The sequence below is a fragment of the Microcaecilia unicolor genome, chromosome 3 (assembly GCF_901765095.1).
Source record: "Microcaecilia unicolor chromosome 3, aMicUni1.1, whole genome shotgun sequence".
NCBI lineage: Eukaryota > Metazoa > Chordata > Amphibia > Gymnophiona > Siphonopidae > Microcaecilia > Microcaecilia unicolor.
This window is the reverse complement of record NC_044033.1, coordinates 169,829,733-169,845,187: the sequence shown is the minus strand read 5'-3', so window position 1 is coordinate 169,845,187 and position 15,455 is coordinate 169,829,733. Positions and strand designations below refer to the sequence as shown.

The 15,455-nt window shown below is 43.4% G+C and overlaps 1 protein-coding gene across 7 annotated transcripts in view; it reads right to left on the bottom strand.

Annotated features, from left to right (window-relative positions):
- LOC115465822 (utrophin-like) overlaps window positions 1-15,455 on the bottom strand; it is a 1,296,369-nt gene that overhangs the window by 1,013,802 nt on the left and 267,112 nt on the right. For all 7 annotated transcript variants that reach the window (XM_030196568.1, XM_030196575.1, XM_030196573.1 and 4 more), the window contains 3 exons: window positions 12,388-12,560; window positions 6,042-6,157; window positions 3,985-4,148 (listed from right to left, as the gene is read on the bottom strand). In XM_030196568.1, the coding sequence (XP_030052428.1) occupies window positions 3,985-4,148; window positions 6,042-6,157; window positions 12,388-12,560 (453 nt within the window). The remainder of the gene's footprint in view (window positions 1-3,984; window positions 4,149-6,041; window positions 6,158-12,387; window positions 12,561-15,455) is intronic.

The following is a 15,455-nucleotide window of genomic DNA, read 5'->3' as shown; positions in this document are numbered from 1 at the left end:
AATTGGGCAGCTTGTAATAATGTACCCACGCTAGCCGATTAGCGCAGGGCATGCCTACTCTCCGCCCATAGATGCTTCCCACACCAAAAAATAAAACTTATTTTTTTAGTGCGGGATTAGTGCACAGTGATGGGCACACTACTGCAGGATGGCTTAGCACATCTCATGGCAGGCCTTTTTAACATACAGTGCCTAACACTGCTTAGTAAAAGGACCCCCTAGATAGGAAGTCCAAAGTAGGGGCCTATTTTGGGCTATTGTATAAAGACAACAAAAGCGCTTATGTGTCTTTATAAAATAACCTCAGAAACATGCAACACACTCATGTAAATTTACACCTGCTCAGGAGTTACTGTAATTTATGCACATGGCTCATGGTTTATTAGCATTTTCTATACTGCCTTCATGAAGTATGACCACATTTTGTATTTAAGTCATGTTTATTAAATAGATACAAACAAAAACACACAGTCATAATCCAACTGTACATTATCTCTAACACTGAACAGACTGTGCTGAACTGAAAACATCAAGGGTGTTACAAACAAATAAACCCTACCCAACCCTCCTCTGTCCATATTTTATAAAACACATGTATATGTTTTGACTGCCCATGCTCCACGCAAAACCTACACTAGGATTGCATAAAATGTAGGCATGAACATTCTTTGGACCTACTTTATACACCCACAGGTCCAGCATCTCCCTTTCCTTCCCTATCTTTTACGCTGAATTTAGCACTTCCCATTCCTCTTCACATTCCCTCAACTCTCGTACTCTCCCCCCAGTCCCATGGGCAGCGTCTGCCAGCATCTTCCCCCCCTCTCTTCCTCATAAAGCCACTTTTCCCCATACTTCATTTGGTGCTCCAAAGGTTATTTCTGTACAGGACATCAAAAAATTCCCACGAACAAAAAAAGTACTGATTTGGCTCTATGTGTCAGTCCCAATGAATCTTAACCAATCAGCTTAGGACTAAGGCATTAAGGCATGCTAGTGCGGTCCCGTGGTTTCAGTATGTTTTGAGTTAAGTTACCGTATATTGGATATCTAAGCTGCATATGAGCACCAAGAGTATCGATAAGCAAAGCAAGAAAAATAATAAAAAATTTATGTAACCAATTGTTTTATCTACTCTTGATTGGCGATTGTCAGGATGTATTATTGTTATTTAATAACGTTCGTTTGTTAGTTGATATATATTTGGGTATTTTATTTGGGAAGAGTGTCCTCTCTTGTATTCACCAATAAAGGAAAATTTAAACAAAGAGTTTCAATAAGGGTACGAGGTCATTAAGTATGAAGACCTCTTATACTGTTGAACTGCAATACAGAGGGGGTGGGGTGGGGGGAAAGAAACAGAAGATGATAGTGATGATCTTTGTTGTAAGGAATCAGTGATCAAGGTTGTATTTGTCTTAATCACCAATAAAAATAGATAAAACATAAAATGGCAGACTACAGCTTACATAAAACCGACACAAATCTACTATAACTGCTTGTTTAACTGTTAATTAAACAGTGACCTGCCAAAATTTTAGAAACAAGTAGTTTTTCCCCTAAAAATAATAGTCCGTCATTGTTCAGCCTACAGCAGTGAGCACTATTATATGCTGGCCGCCAGCGCTGGGCCACACTCAGATACCGGTGCCGAGTATCTGGTCCATCAGCAGCCACTGGAAGTTAATTGGGTACTGCTGAGATTCAGTACATTACCTGGACAGCTAGCTGGGCAAGTTAAGACAGCTTTCACCCAGCCCAACTTGCCCAGATTAATTTCTAACTCTGCCTTGGCTTTACCACCAAATCATTACAGCACTAGCCGGATAATGCCGAAATGGACAGACCTGATAATCAGTGGTGCTTCTGGTTGAGTGCTGGTAGGAGCTACTCGTACCAGCTTAACTCATGCTAAATAACAACCCCAATGTATTTTCAATTTTGGGTGATCCCCAAGATTTTCTTTTTCACCTTTTATTTTTTGAAGGGGTGTGGTTAAAAAAAAGGACTAAGTATTTGCACATTTAGAAATGAAAGAAAAGGTACAGAGATTGCTATTGTTCTACAAATACATTTATTAAAGATGCCATTTGGATCGTTTGTTCACATGTTGGATTCATAGCGCTCAGTAAATGGATCCTTGTAGCTTTATCCTATGTCCAGAATATATTAGGTTCTACTAAACCAGTATGCTACTTTAAAATAAAAACAAGAGTGACAGCACATCCTATAGAAAAGGACCTCATACTTTAGGCAGTGATGGCGAACCTTTCAGAGACCGAGTGCCCAAACAGCAACCCAAAATCTAATTATTTATCGCAAAGTGTTGGTACTCATTATGGGCGGGGTCACCACATATGACTCCACCCCTATGATAGCCACACCCCTTACACCAGCCATGGCACATATAAACAAACATCATTGAAAATATTATACTAGTATAGGAGAAAAAAATAACATGATTTTCTTTCATTATAAATCATTTCTGTAAGCTGTTACAGCTCCAGTATACCCAGTGCAAAATAAGACAGCAGATGTAAATTCTCAAATTGGACATATTCCAAACACTAAAATGAAAATAAAATGATTTTTTCTACCTTTGTTGTCTGGTGATTTTGTTTTTCTATCCATATTGGTCCTAGTCGCTGATTCTGCTGCTCTCTATCTGTTCTCTTAACTCCGTTTCCAGGGCTTCCTTTCCATTTATTTCTTTACTTTCCTCCTTTCTTCTTCATTTCTTGCCCTGCATCCATGTCCAGCAACCCTTCTCTCCCCTCTCCTCTCCCCTCCAGCCACCCTCCTCTCCCCTCCAGCCACCCTCATCTCCCCCCTGCTCTCCCTCCCTCCCACCGAGCACCACCCAGCACCCAGCACCAGGCCTCCCTCCCTCCCTCCCTCCCACCCAGCCTCAGGCATCCCTCCATCCTTCCCACCCAGCACCCAGCAGAACCCAGCACCAGGCATCCCTCCCTCCCACCCACCCAGCACCAGGCACCCCTCCCTCCCGGCCACCCACCCATCAGGCACCCAGCACCAGGCCTCCTACCCAGCACCAGGCCTCCCTCCCTCCCACCATCAAGCAGGCACCTCTCCCTCCCACCATCAAGCAGGCACCAGGCCGCCCGGCCTCCCTCCCACCCAGCATCAGGCCTTCCTCCCTCCCACCCACCATCAAGCAGGCACCCCTCCCTCCCACCATCAAGCAGGCACCAGGCCTCCCGGCCTCCCTCCCACCCAGCATCAGGCCTTCCTCCCACCCACCCGCCATCAAGCAGGCACCCCTCCCTCCCACCATCAAGCAGGCACCAGGCCTCCCAGCCTCCCTCCCACCCAGCATCAGGCCTTCCTCCCTCCCTCCCACCCACCCACCGAGCACCAGGTCGCCCGCCCGCCCCCAGCCACTTCCCCTTCATCCTTCGTGATAGAAAAAGAAAAAAAAAACAAGCAATCGCAGCACCGCGCGCCATCCAGTTCCCGCCCCCCGCTCCCCCGAAATTTAAAACTCGTAACTGTCCTGCTCGGGGGTTAAGGCAGCGACAGCACCAGTGAAAAGCGTGCTAGCTCGGCGCGCCTTCAGCTTCCCTTCTGTCTCTCGAGCTCAAGGGCGGAACCAGAGCTTGAGAGACAGAAGGGAAGCTGAAGGCGCGCCGAGCTAGCACGCTTTTCACTGGTGCTGTCGCTGCCGACGCCACCTTAACCCCGAGCAGGACAGGTACGAGTTTTAAATTCCGGGGGAGCGGGGGGCGAGAACTAGACTGCGCGCGGTGCCGCGATTGCTTGGGTTTTTTTTTTTCTTTTTCTAGAAGGATGGGGAAAGTGGCTGGGCGCGTGTGCCAACAGAGAGGGCTCTGCGTGCCCTCTCTGGCACGCGTGCCATAGGTTCGCCATCACTACCTTAGGGTATGTTAAACGGAGCTAGTCAGAGGACAGCCAAGATATCATTCTACAAAGCAGGAGAGCGCCCCCATCCACTCATTCACATACCTGATGCCTGATGAATGCCCCTTCCTCACATTGGCCTTTGTATCTCTTTGGAAGGGTCTCCACCTCACGGATGTCATCCATAGTGACTTCTTGGGGGAGCACCTCAAACAAGGACGTTAAGTACATGATGATGGATTTTTTGTCAGGAAGTTGAACAGCAACATCTAAGCATAACACGGGACATAAAGATTAATCCTGCATGTACTGTGCAATATTTGAAATGCACACACACGATAAATTATAATATCCATTCTTTATCAATAGAAAAATAATGAATTAGGGACATTTTAAAAACCTTAAACTGTTCATTTACAGTTCTGAGTTTCCAAGTTTATTTATTGATATACCACCAATAGGAATTACTGTTTTAAGAGTAGTGACGTTAGCCACAAATACGAATTACTGTCCTATAAGCAGTAACATTAGTAAGACATTCACAAATCAGCTTGCCATGCTTGGATTCAATTGATCATACAGGACATCACATGCTACATGACCCAATCAGATCCTGTTTCATGTGAAGTTCAGTCCACCTATGAATAGCAGCAGAACAGCCTAATCCGTTTGGCTCCTCTAACCAAAAAGGTGTTCCACTGCCCCTGCTTCTCAACTAAACACATCTCTGGCTCTGCCCCCAAGCTCTCCAGTTGCTAATGTTGTGTTGGACAAAACACGGGTTGAGCCATGGCCCTAAGGGTCCACCCCCATTCTGCCATCTATACTAAGGAGAACATATTTTTAAACTGATAAAATATTTCAGAAGGTAAAAACAGGAACCACCACTTCTCAACAGTACTATATGAGTCGGTATTATGATAAACTACTGAGCACAGGCAGCCACTGTACAATGAATTCTTCATATCTAAAAAGGGGGGAGGGGAAGTATGCTCAGCCAAACCTCTTTTCCGGCAGATAATGAACTACAATAACTCCATTATTCATATACTAAGTCTTTCACTACCATGTCACTATGTGGTGGGGCACAATTGTTAGGACACTTGAGACAGAAACCTGAACTCAGGAAGTGTTTATCTCACAGGCTAAAGTTTTTAACCCTGAGGAGGCCAAGTCTCACCATCATTACGTGTTCATTTATGATTATAACTGCAACTTCAAAGCATGTCAAACAGCTTCCCCAAAGGGATTAAATTAAATGAAACAGCTAAAACGATAACAGCTGGAGAGGGGAAGAGTGGCTTTTTAGGTTAAGGAAGAATGCTGCATTGTGGCTTTGAAAAGAGAACTCTGGCCTAAACTGAAATGTTGTGGTTTCAAGCAGAACTGCAAAGCTTCCAAGTCAGGGAGAAAGTTCCAGTCCTTTAGAATAGAAGCCAATACCTGTCAAATCTCCCATGTGCAGCAGGCTTTGATCCTGAGGAACTGGGTTTGATTCCCACTGCAGCTCCTTGTGACTCTGGGCAAGTCACTTATCCATCCATTGCCACAGATACAAATAAGTAGCTGTATATATTATGTAAACTGCTTTGAATGTAGTTGCAAAAATCACAGAAAGGCGGTATATGAAGTCCTATTCCCTCCCATAAAAGTAGCATGAAGCCATGAAGCTGACCAAGCACCTAGGCAATCATGCTGCCAACTAGTGGACCAAAGCCCAAACTGTTCGTCTTTCAGTTGAGGGAAGCTTCCCCCTACCACAGAAAAGAACTGAAGCTGGGAGTGGGCCTGCTGAGGCTAAGAGGGGAAAGAGGTCTGAAGAGACTAACTGTTGAGATATGGAACCGAGGAAAGGAGAGATGTGGGGCACAGTTGACCCATTCTGCTGTGATAGGTACAAATTTAAGGCACAGACCAGCTGATGAGGGTAGGGGATAGAGAGGCCAAGGGCGGAGGTTGAAATACTGCAGGAAAAGTGAGATTGAGTGGGAGAGACGAGAAAGGACTAAAGACTGAGCACAGAGGGAATAGACTGTATGCAAGAGAACTTTTTAAACGCTCAATACCTGTCTTCTTCAATAAAACCTTCAGAAATATCATGGGAGAGGTTTTATTATATGAAAACAACAACATACTAAATCCAAAGAAATGAGCAGCAGTACCTTCAGGATCCAGCAGCTTCTCTATCCCCAGATGATTTTTGGCTACAGTAAAAGCATGCTCTAATCTCTCAATTGGGCTCATTCTGACAACTTTCTCCCAACTGAAGAGCTCAGGCCTGAAAAGAGAAGACACAATGATTTCAGAACACCCAGATTAGTCTGCAGTACTTAAAAATAGAAGAATCAATATTAGCTGTGTACTTCATTAATTTTAACTTACAGTTGAGTATTGTGTTGAATAGCTGAGATTTATTTTTCAAGAGGCATTTAACATCAAGTCAACACAGAATGGCACGTGGCCTCACTATCTAGACACCATCTTTATAAAGGGAAATAAATGAACGGCTTACTCCAAGCAAGTTTATCTAAATACTCCTAGATGATAACATTAAGAGGAAAGCAGTGCTCTAGCACAGATACAAGCTTTTAGAAGTTTGCCTGTCTGAAGAGATAAGCATATGTGTGTACAGTCAAAGATATAATAAAAAGTTGTGCCAGATAGTTATGGTAGATGTGAAGCACTGGAAGTTCTTTTGATTCTGTGTGATTATCAGGACCTGGCTCAGCTTAGTGATGTATGTGCACTACTAACCTTATACCCCTATCTATCAACATTAAACATAACAAATACATTTGTACCCCACATTTTCCCACCTATTTGCAGGTTCAATGTGGCTTACATAGTACCGTAAGGCGTCCCGGTTGATAAATACAAAGTTATATTATGGTCGAGTGAGGTAGGTGTGTATCAGGCACCATAGGGTCAAAGGGAATGAAGATTGTATATTGTCCAGTACAATCATTGGTTATGTTGTGTTGCTGGGTGTGGGGATTTACGTTGGATCGGTGGGGTAAGCCTTTTTGAAGAGGGTGGTTTTTAGTGATTTCCTGAAGTTTAGATGGTCATGGATTATTTTCACAACTTTTGGGAGTCCATTCCATAGTTGTGCGCTTATGTAGGAGAAGCTGGATGCGTAAGTTATTTTGTATTTAAGTCCTTTGCAAGTTGGGTAATGTAAGTTTAGGTATGATCGTGATGATCCGATTCTGTTTCTGGTTGGTAGATCTATGAGGTCTGTCATGTACCACTCAAATTCATAGCTGGATTTTTTTTTACTTAATCCTTTTATGGGCTTCCATTCACCGTCACATTTCAAACTGATATTAAGAAGTTCTTTATTTTCAAACACTTACAGTTCTTCTCTTGGGTTGTTTTTGTAATTTCTTAATCATTCAGGATTTATCTTCATGCTCTATGAGGCATGGCTAATCACACTTTTGAAAGCACATCCATCTCTGCTACTGTTTCCAATCTACCCTATATCACTCCAATAAAATTAATGTATACACAAGATTATGCCACTGAGTAATAACATGGGGTGGGGTGCTAAAATAAACATAATACAATCATTTTTCTCAACTCTAGCTACATTCTCCAGGACTGAAAAATCAGCAAACAGTTGAGAGAGATGAGAGGCACAAATGCCAAATTTGGAAGATATGTTGAGATACTCCCCACAGAACTACAGAATAACTGAATATGACAAAACACGTGAGCCAGGGAAACCTGCATTGCCCCACACTTAATTAACAAAGATGTGGTGATATACAGGCTCAAAAAATAAATTTGTAATTCTCTTCCTTAAGCTCTGCATTAATGCTTTTCACTGGCAGTGTAAATAGCTCTTTCTGCAAAGAAGAAATATCTACCCCTAGGTCTCTAGACCACCAATCCCACAACCATTTGATAAAATCTACAGAAAACAAATCTGCTCTCAAAAATTTTATACAACAGAAAGATCCCAGGGTCTTCTGTCCACAACCAACAAAAAAGGTTTCTCTATGTTCATTCATATCCTCCATTACAGTGCAAGAGGTATTCTATAAGCTAAAATTCAGCACGGTTTATAGAATTAACACTTAAGTGGACAGGTTGTGCATTAATTGAGACATTTGCATGGAGTGCCATTATTCTACAATTACACACGTAACTCAAAACCACGTCCCAAATACACCCTGAAACGCCTATGACCCTCACATTTCTGTGCCCCCTTTTTTGGGCTGCTCGTAAATTTTAAGTGCAGATCCCGCATCTAACTTTACGTGCATTGGTCCCCATTAAATCTAATTATTGCCAATAACTTTGTTTAAAAGCCAATTCTTTGCACTAATTGGCTCATTATTCTATTAAATTACAATTGCAAATCAGGAGAAGCACGATTTTGGGTGACCTTTATAGAATCAGGGGGATGTGTTATCTGAATATAAGCAAAATGTTCCATCCTACTTAAATTATAGTTTTACCAAAGTTGCTCAAACATAACACCTTCCCTCTTCATCTCACAACTGCTTCACCTGCCAAGTCCTTTGACCCCCCCCCCCCCCCCCCATCTAATTTTATCACCTGAACAAGACTTCAACATGTTCATATTATTTACACATGCAATAACTTTAACTCCTGGGACTCTCAAGGTGAAGAATGAATATTTCTGCTACTTAAGAAAAGTACTTAGAGAAGGGGGTCAATACGATGAGCAATTTAACCAGGTACTAAAGGTTCCTACCCAGTTAAATTACTACTACTTATCATTTCTAAAGTGCTACTAGACTTACGCAGCGCTGTACACTTGAACATGAAGAGACAGTCCCTGTTCGACAGAGCTTACTATCTAATTAGGACAGACAAACAGGACAAATAAGAGATAAGGGAATATTAAAGTGAGGATGATAAAATAAGGGTTCTGAACAAGTGAAAAAGAGTTAGGAGTTAAAAGCAGCATCAAAAAGGTGGGCTTTTAGCTTAGATTTGAAGACAGCCAGAGATGGAGCTTGACGTACTAGCTCAGGAAGTCTATTCTAGGCATATGGTGCAGCAAGAAAAAAGGAACGGAGTCTGGAGTTAGCAGTGGAGGAGAAGGGTGCAGATACGAGAGATTTACCCAGTGAACTGAGTTCCCGGGGAGGAATGTAGGGAGAAATGAGAGTGGAGAGGTACTGAGGAGCTGCAGAGTGAATGCACTTATAGGTCAATTGCTCTGTTCAGGCCAGGTGCTTATTATTCAGAGTCACTTAATGCTGCTGAATACCAGCTGACCACCTCGACACTCTCCATTTTAATGGAGTGGGGCAGACCTGGAAGTTATTTGAGCACCACTGATATCACCACCAGGGCCTGGATAACTATCTAGGCAAGTAGAATCACAGAAACAGGAGTCCTAACTTGCCCTCATACTTATTTAGGTAGCAGCAGTGAATATCAGCTGGAGCCAGAAAATTTCCACCAGCTGCGAAAGGTCCAGGATGTTTGGAGTCAGGCATAATCTGGGTGCTGGTCCTGAATATCCAGGCCTAATTCAGCCTGTAGCAGTCAGAGCTTTCAAAACAATGACTGCCATGGGAAGGCATCTCAAAACCACAATGTCCTGTAGTGACTGAAGTGCTTAAGTGTAAACAGGAAAGAAGCCACTAAGAGGGTAATTTTATAAGAGATGTTTCTGCAGATAAAGACCATTTTATTAGTGTTTAAGTGAGCTTTAATACAATCGCACGAGGTTACATGGTAAAAGTGTATTCAATGCCAAGAAGGTATGTACTTTTAAGCAGCTTGAGTGTGGATGTGTTCTAAGGCAGAGTTGATATTTAAACCTATTCTTTATAAAATACTCATGTATTTTACAATCTAACGTTTGTGCCTGCTTCCAAGCAAGCCTAAATGTCCACAGCTTCAATCTAGCCACTAGTTCTGCTGGTTTTCCCCTAACAGTTTACAAAGACACACAGAGGGGCATTTTCATTATGACATCTAAGTCCGATTTTGGACGTTTTGCACACAACGTCCAAAATCTGAAAAGCAAAGGAGGCCATTTTTGAAAAAAGGAAAATGTCTGTTTTTCTTTTCCAAAAATACCATTTCAAACAAGGTTTTGTGCTTTGTACTTTAACATTTTCGGAAAAAAAAGTTCATGAAAAATGTAGAAAATAAAGCCATTGATATGTAGGAGGGGCCAGCATTTTTAGTAGACTGGTCCCCCAGACAACCCTAGGGAGCACTGCAGTGGACTTCAAATAAATGCTTCCAGGTACACAACCCACCATTGCTCCCTTATCGTGTCTGCTGAACCCCCAAAACCCACTGACCACAATTGTACACCAGGGATGTAGTCAGACCTTGCAAGGAGGGGGGGGCAGAGCCCGAGGTGGGGGGGCACTGTTAAGCCACCTCCCCCCCTCTGGCGACCCCCCCTTCCCCCGCTCGATGGCGCCGACACTCTTAAACCCCCCTCCCGCTACCAACCCTCCCCCACCGTCGCCGCCCACCCCATGAAGTACCTTGTTTGCTGGTGGGGATGCCCAAACCCCGCCAGCCAAGAATGTTCTTCAGCGCCGGAGTTAGTAGACTCCGGCGCCTTCATTCAGGGAAGTTAGTCTGAAGGATCAGCTGGTTTTGACGCATTTACGTCCTGCAGGGGGCTACATGCACGGTGCAGGACGTAAGGCGTCAAAAACAGCTGATCCTTCAGACGAACTTCCTTTTATGAAGGCGCCGGAGTCTACTAACTCCGGCGCTGAAGAACACTCTTGGCTGGCGGGGTTTCGGGATCCCCGCCAGCAAACAAGGTAAATCATGCGGTGGCGGGGTGGGCGGCGATGGCGGGGGAGGGTTGGTGGCGGGAGGGGGGTCGTCGGCAGGGGGCCAGGGGCGAATCTGCGGGGGCCCAGGCCCCCTCAGGCCCCACGTAGCTACGCCACTGTTGTACACCACTACATTAGCCCATATGGGTGAAAGGGGATCCTATATGTGGGTACAGTAGGATTTGGGCGAGTTTGGGAGGGCTTACATTTTCCACCACAAGTGTAACAGGTAGGGGAGGTATGGGCTTGAGTCCACCTATCTACAGTGCACTTCACCCACCACTAAACTACTCCAGGGACCCGCATGCTGCTCTGAAGGATCCAAGTATAACATCTGAGGCTGGCAAGTAATGTTTTTAATCACATTTTTTGGGGTGTGAGGGGATCAGTGATCACCGGGGGAGTAAAAGAAGGCCATCACTGCTTCCCTCCCGTGGTCATCTGGTCATTTAGGGTACCGTTTTGTTCTTTATTCTTTCTAAAAGCAGGTCTAGCTCAAAACGTCTTAGTTTTAGTCCAGGACGGTTTTGTTTTTTTTCCATTATGACAGAAAAACATCCAAGTCTTAGGAGTGCCCAAATCCCACCCTTAACATGCTCCCTTGAGATTTGGACGCACTGGAGACAAACAGCATAGAAAAACATCTGAAAAATAGGTTTTGAAAATACCAATTTGGGAGTTTTGGTAAGAAAAACATCTAAATGTTGCTTTATGCCACTTTTTAGATGACTTTCTCATTTGAAAATGAGCCCCATAGGTGCCTATAAGATGACCTAACAAAATTATCCTCTGAGTGCATTTCTGATATGTACAGAATCTGTGTTTTTCCTCCCATCCTCTTATAAAATCAAGCAAGTCCTTAAACTAACAGTACCAGGTAAACTCCATTAATAGCAGCTTGTTTCTTGGCTCTTGTTTCCACTTCGATTCATGTATAGGTCTCCTGAATTTCTTTTTTTGCCCTCATAATTTAGTTTAGTTGAATTTATTTACATTCCCTTTCCTTGGTTTATGTCAAGATGATGTGCAAAGCAATCATAAATGTGACTGTGACAAAAGTGGGAGGGCAGCATTATAAAACATTACAATTCAAAGATGAGCACCTAGCTAAAGAAACAGAGAAAAACTTTCTTAACTTACAAGACAAAAGTCCAAGTTGAGTGCAGACACTAGATCAGATGATCCAATCTGCTCAGATATAATCCAATTGTTAAGAACAGCCAGTGAAGCGGGAAGAACACAGTGCTAGAGGTAAAAGGTGTGATCCTATGATCTCAGCCACTGTTCTCACAAATTTTCCCTACAACCATTTTCAGTCCTTCATTCTATAGTCATATTTTACATGCATTTGTGCGAGGCACAGTGTTCTGGAAATGCTGTTGGGGATGATGAATTTTATGCAGGGAGTAGTTAACTGGCAAACAATCTCAAAACGGCAGACATGAAATTTTCCTTGGACGTGTAACATACAAGAAGAAAGAAAGTCCAAGAACTTACTGATCTTATTTTAACTTGTACATCTTTATAATGCTACTATTAATACCTTGTCTCCAGTCATGTTTCCTTAAATATTCAATCCCATCATACACATAAATGTTTTTTGGGTTTTTTTTTACTTGGTAAGGGCTTTGCAATTTCAAATGCAAGATGGTCTACATTAAGCGGGATATATAAACGCACTTTATCTAGATGCCATGATACAATTTTCACTTACTTGTGTCTGTGAAGTACAGCATTAAAGGCAAGTCCATCTGTCCAGCTTGTGGTGAAATTCAAAACATTGACTTGACTGTAAGGCCTTGTGGACTGGCGGACCCAGCTCAAGAGAATCTTCTCACTGTTGGTCTGCTGTAAGTCTGACATGATATCCTTCATGACATCTTTCACCTAAGAGAAATGTACAAGAAATCTCAGAAAACAAATTTAGAACTTAAATATTTTTTTTAACATATAAAAGAAGGATAAAGTTCAGCAATAAAACACTTGAGATGTTCAATATTTTACAATACTGTTAACATTCCCTACCCTAAATCACTTCCCCGTTAAATCTCTAAAGAACGTTCCAAGGAACAAACAATATAAAAAAATTTTAAACAACATTCCAAGCCTCTACAACACTTACTTCTACTTCGAACACTCCAGAAAAAAGGAACCATCATCTCAGCAAACGATTCTTGTTATCATACTCCCCCCACTTCTATTTCCCTTTAGCGTATCTAACCCCCTCTCCCCAGGTATACCCTTCCCCCTGTATCCCTAGGGCAGTGACAACATGAAACCAACAAACCTTTTATAATCCACAGGGTTAAACAGCCAGCCCATTAATTCTATATTCAATCCTTGCCTACAGAAGTAAGCAGTAGAGCTCCCAGACAGACAAAATAGTTTCCGCCATTTAAATGATAAATGAGCATCTCTACTCTCCAAAATCATAAGCTTACATAAGTATTGCAATACTGGGACAGACCAAAGGTCCATCAAGCCCAGCATCCTGTTTCCAACAGTGGCCAATCCGGGTCACAAATACCTGGCAAGATCCCAAAAAAGTGCACAACATTTTCTACTGCTTATACCAGAAATAGTGGATTTTCCCCAAGTCCAATTTAATAATAGTCTATGGACTTTTCCTTAATTAAACCGTCCAAACCTTTTTTTAAAACTCTGCTAACTAACTGCCTTTACCACATTCTCTGGTAACAAATTCCAGATTTTAAGTACACGTTGAGTGAAGAAAACTTTTCTCCGATTCGTTTTAAATTTACTACATTGTAGCTTCATCGAATGCCCCCTAGTCCTAGTATTTTTGGAAAGCACGGACGCTTCACGTCTACCCGTTCAACTCCACTCATTATTTTATAGACCTCTATCATATCGCCCCTCAGTCGCCTTTTCTCCAAACTGAAGAGCCCTAGCCACTTTAGCCTTTCTTCATAGGGAAGTCATCCCATTCTCTTTATCATTTTTGTTGCCCTTCTCTGCACCTTTTCTAATTCCACTATATCTTTTTTGAGATGTGGCGACCAGAATTGAACACAATATTCGAGGTGCGGTCGCACCGTGGAGCAATACAAAGGCATAATAACGTCCTCATTTTTGTTTTCCATTCCTTTCCTAATACCACCTAACATTTTATTTTGCTTTATTAGCTGCAGCCGCACACTAAGCAGAAGGTTTCAATGTATCATCAACGACACCTAGGTCCCTTTCTTGGTCGGTGACTCCTAATGTGGAACCTTGATAACGTAGCTATAACTCGGGTTCCTCTTTCCCACATACATCACTTTGCACTTGCTCACATTAAACGTCATCTGCCATTTAGACGCCCAGTCTCCCAGTCTCATAAGGTCCTCTTGTAATTTTTCACTATCCTCCCACATTTTAATGAATTTGAATCTTTTCAAAGTTCCCCAGACGACACCCGCTTTGAGACAAGACCGACAAGGGGACTCCAGAAATGCGTCAGAGAGGCCGTGCAAACTCTAAGGTGTATCCTTTTCGAATAACCTCCAGAACCCATTGGCCAGAGGTGATTTAGGCCCACCTCCAGGAAAACTGCCCCAAATGTGCCCATACAGGCACTAGAGGCTGGGCCCAGACATCTTCATTGGGATGGACGAGCAAGGGATTGGAAAGAACTCCCCGAGTCTCTGCCCCCTCTGTGAGCTCCCTGAAAGAAATGAGACCTCTGGAGTCTGTTTATTTGTCCGAAAATTACAAAAATCATGACCCCGACGGACAACAAGCTGCACCCAGAGGGCTTAGGTCTATGTTTGGGAAGTCTCGGAACCTTAGTTTTCCCCAAACTACGAACCAACTTATCGAGGTCCTCCTCGAATAATAAAGGAGCCCTGAAAGGGAAACTTACTGAGCTTAGACTTCGATGCTGCATCCACCGCCCAGCCTCGCAGCCAAAGACACTTCCTCGTAGCTACTAAAGCCATCGACTTGGCTGAAGCCCGCAAGAAATCATAGAAAGCATCGGCTAGGAAAGCTGAGCCCATCTTGAGTTTAGCCACCTCAGCATCAATGGCTGATAAATCATCCGAGGACCTATCAAGGATTCTTTCTGTCCACCAAAAGCATGCTCTGGCCACTAGGGAACCCCAGATGGCCACCTGTACAGCTAAGGCCGACACATCGAAGCTACTCTTCAGCACCGTTTCCATACGGCGGTCATGCACGTCTGTAAGTGCCATGCCCCCATCAACGGGCACAGTATTCCGCTAGGTTACCACAGACACCACTGCATCCACTATGGGTGGTTTTAAGAGAGATTTGTCCACCTTGGGAACAGGATAGAGACATACCATGGATTTAGCTGGTCTAAAGGCCGCGAAAGGAACATCCCACTGTGCCTGAATGATATCTCTGATGTCCTGATGCATAGGAAAAGTTCTGCCTGGCTTACGGACCACTTTGATAAATAGGTCTACCATACGTGGCTCTGAAGCAGGAGCGTCTTCTTTGTCAAAACGCAAGGTGGAGGAAACCAAAGAAATTAACTCCTGCAAGTCCTCTTTGTGAAAGATCCAACAACAGAGGAATCCTCGCCAGGAATAAATGGATTGGATTATGAATCCCCCAGACCAGGATCCTCATCCAGATTGTCTGCCTGAGAGAAATCCTGGTCCTTTAAAGCTTGCATATCTAAGCCAGGGTCAGACCCTAGGTCATCCCTCCAGAGCCCCTGTGCCTCTGGCCCGTTTAGCGGCTACCAACTGACCCTCTGAGGGTCTCTTTTCTGAAATCCCAGGAGAAGGGGAAGCCTGCTGTAGAATAAAG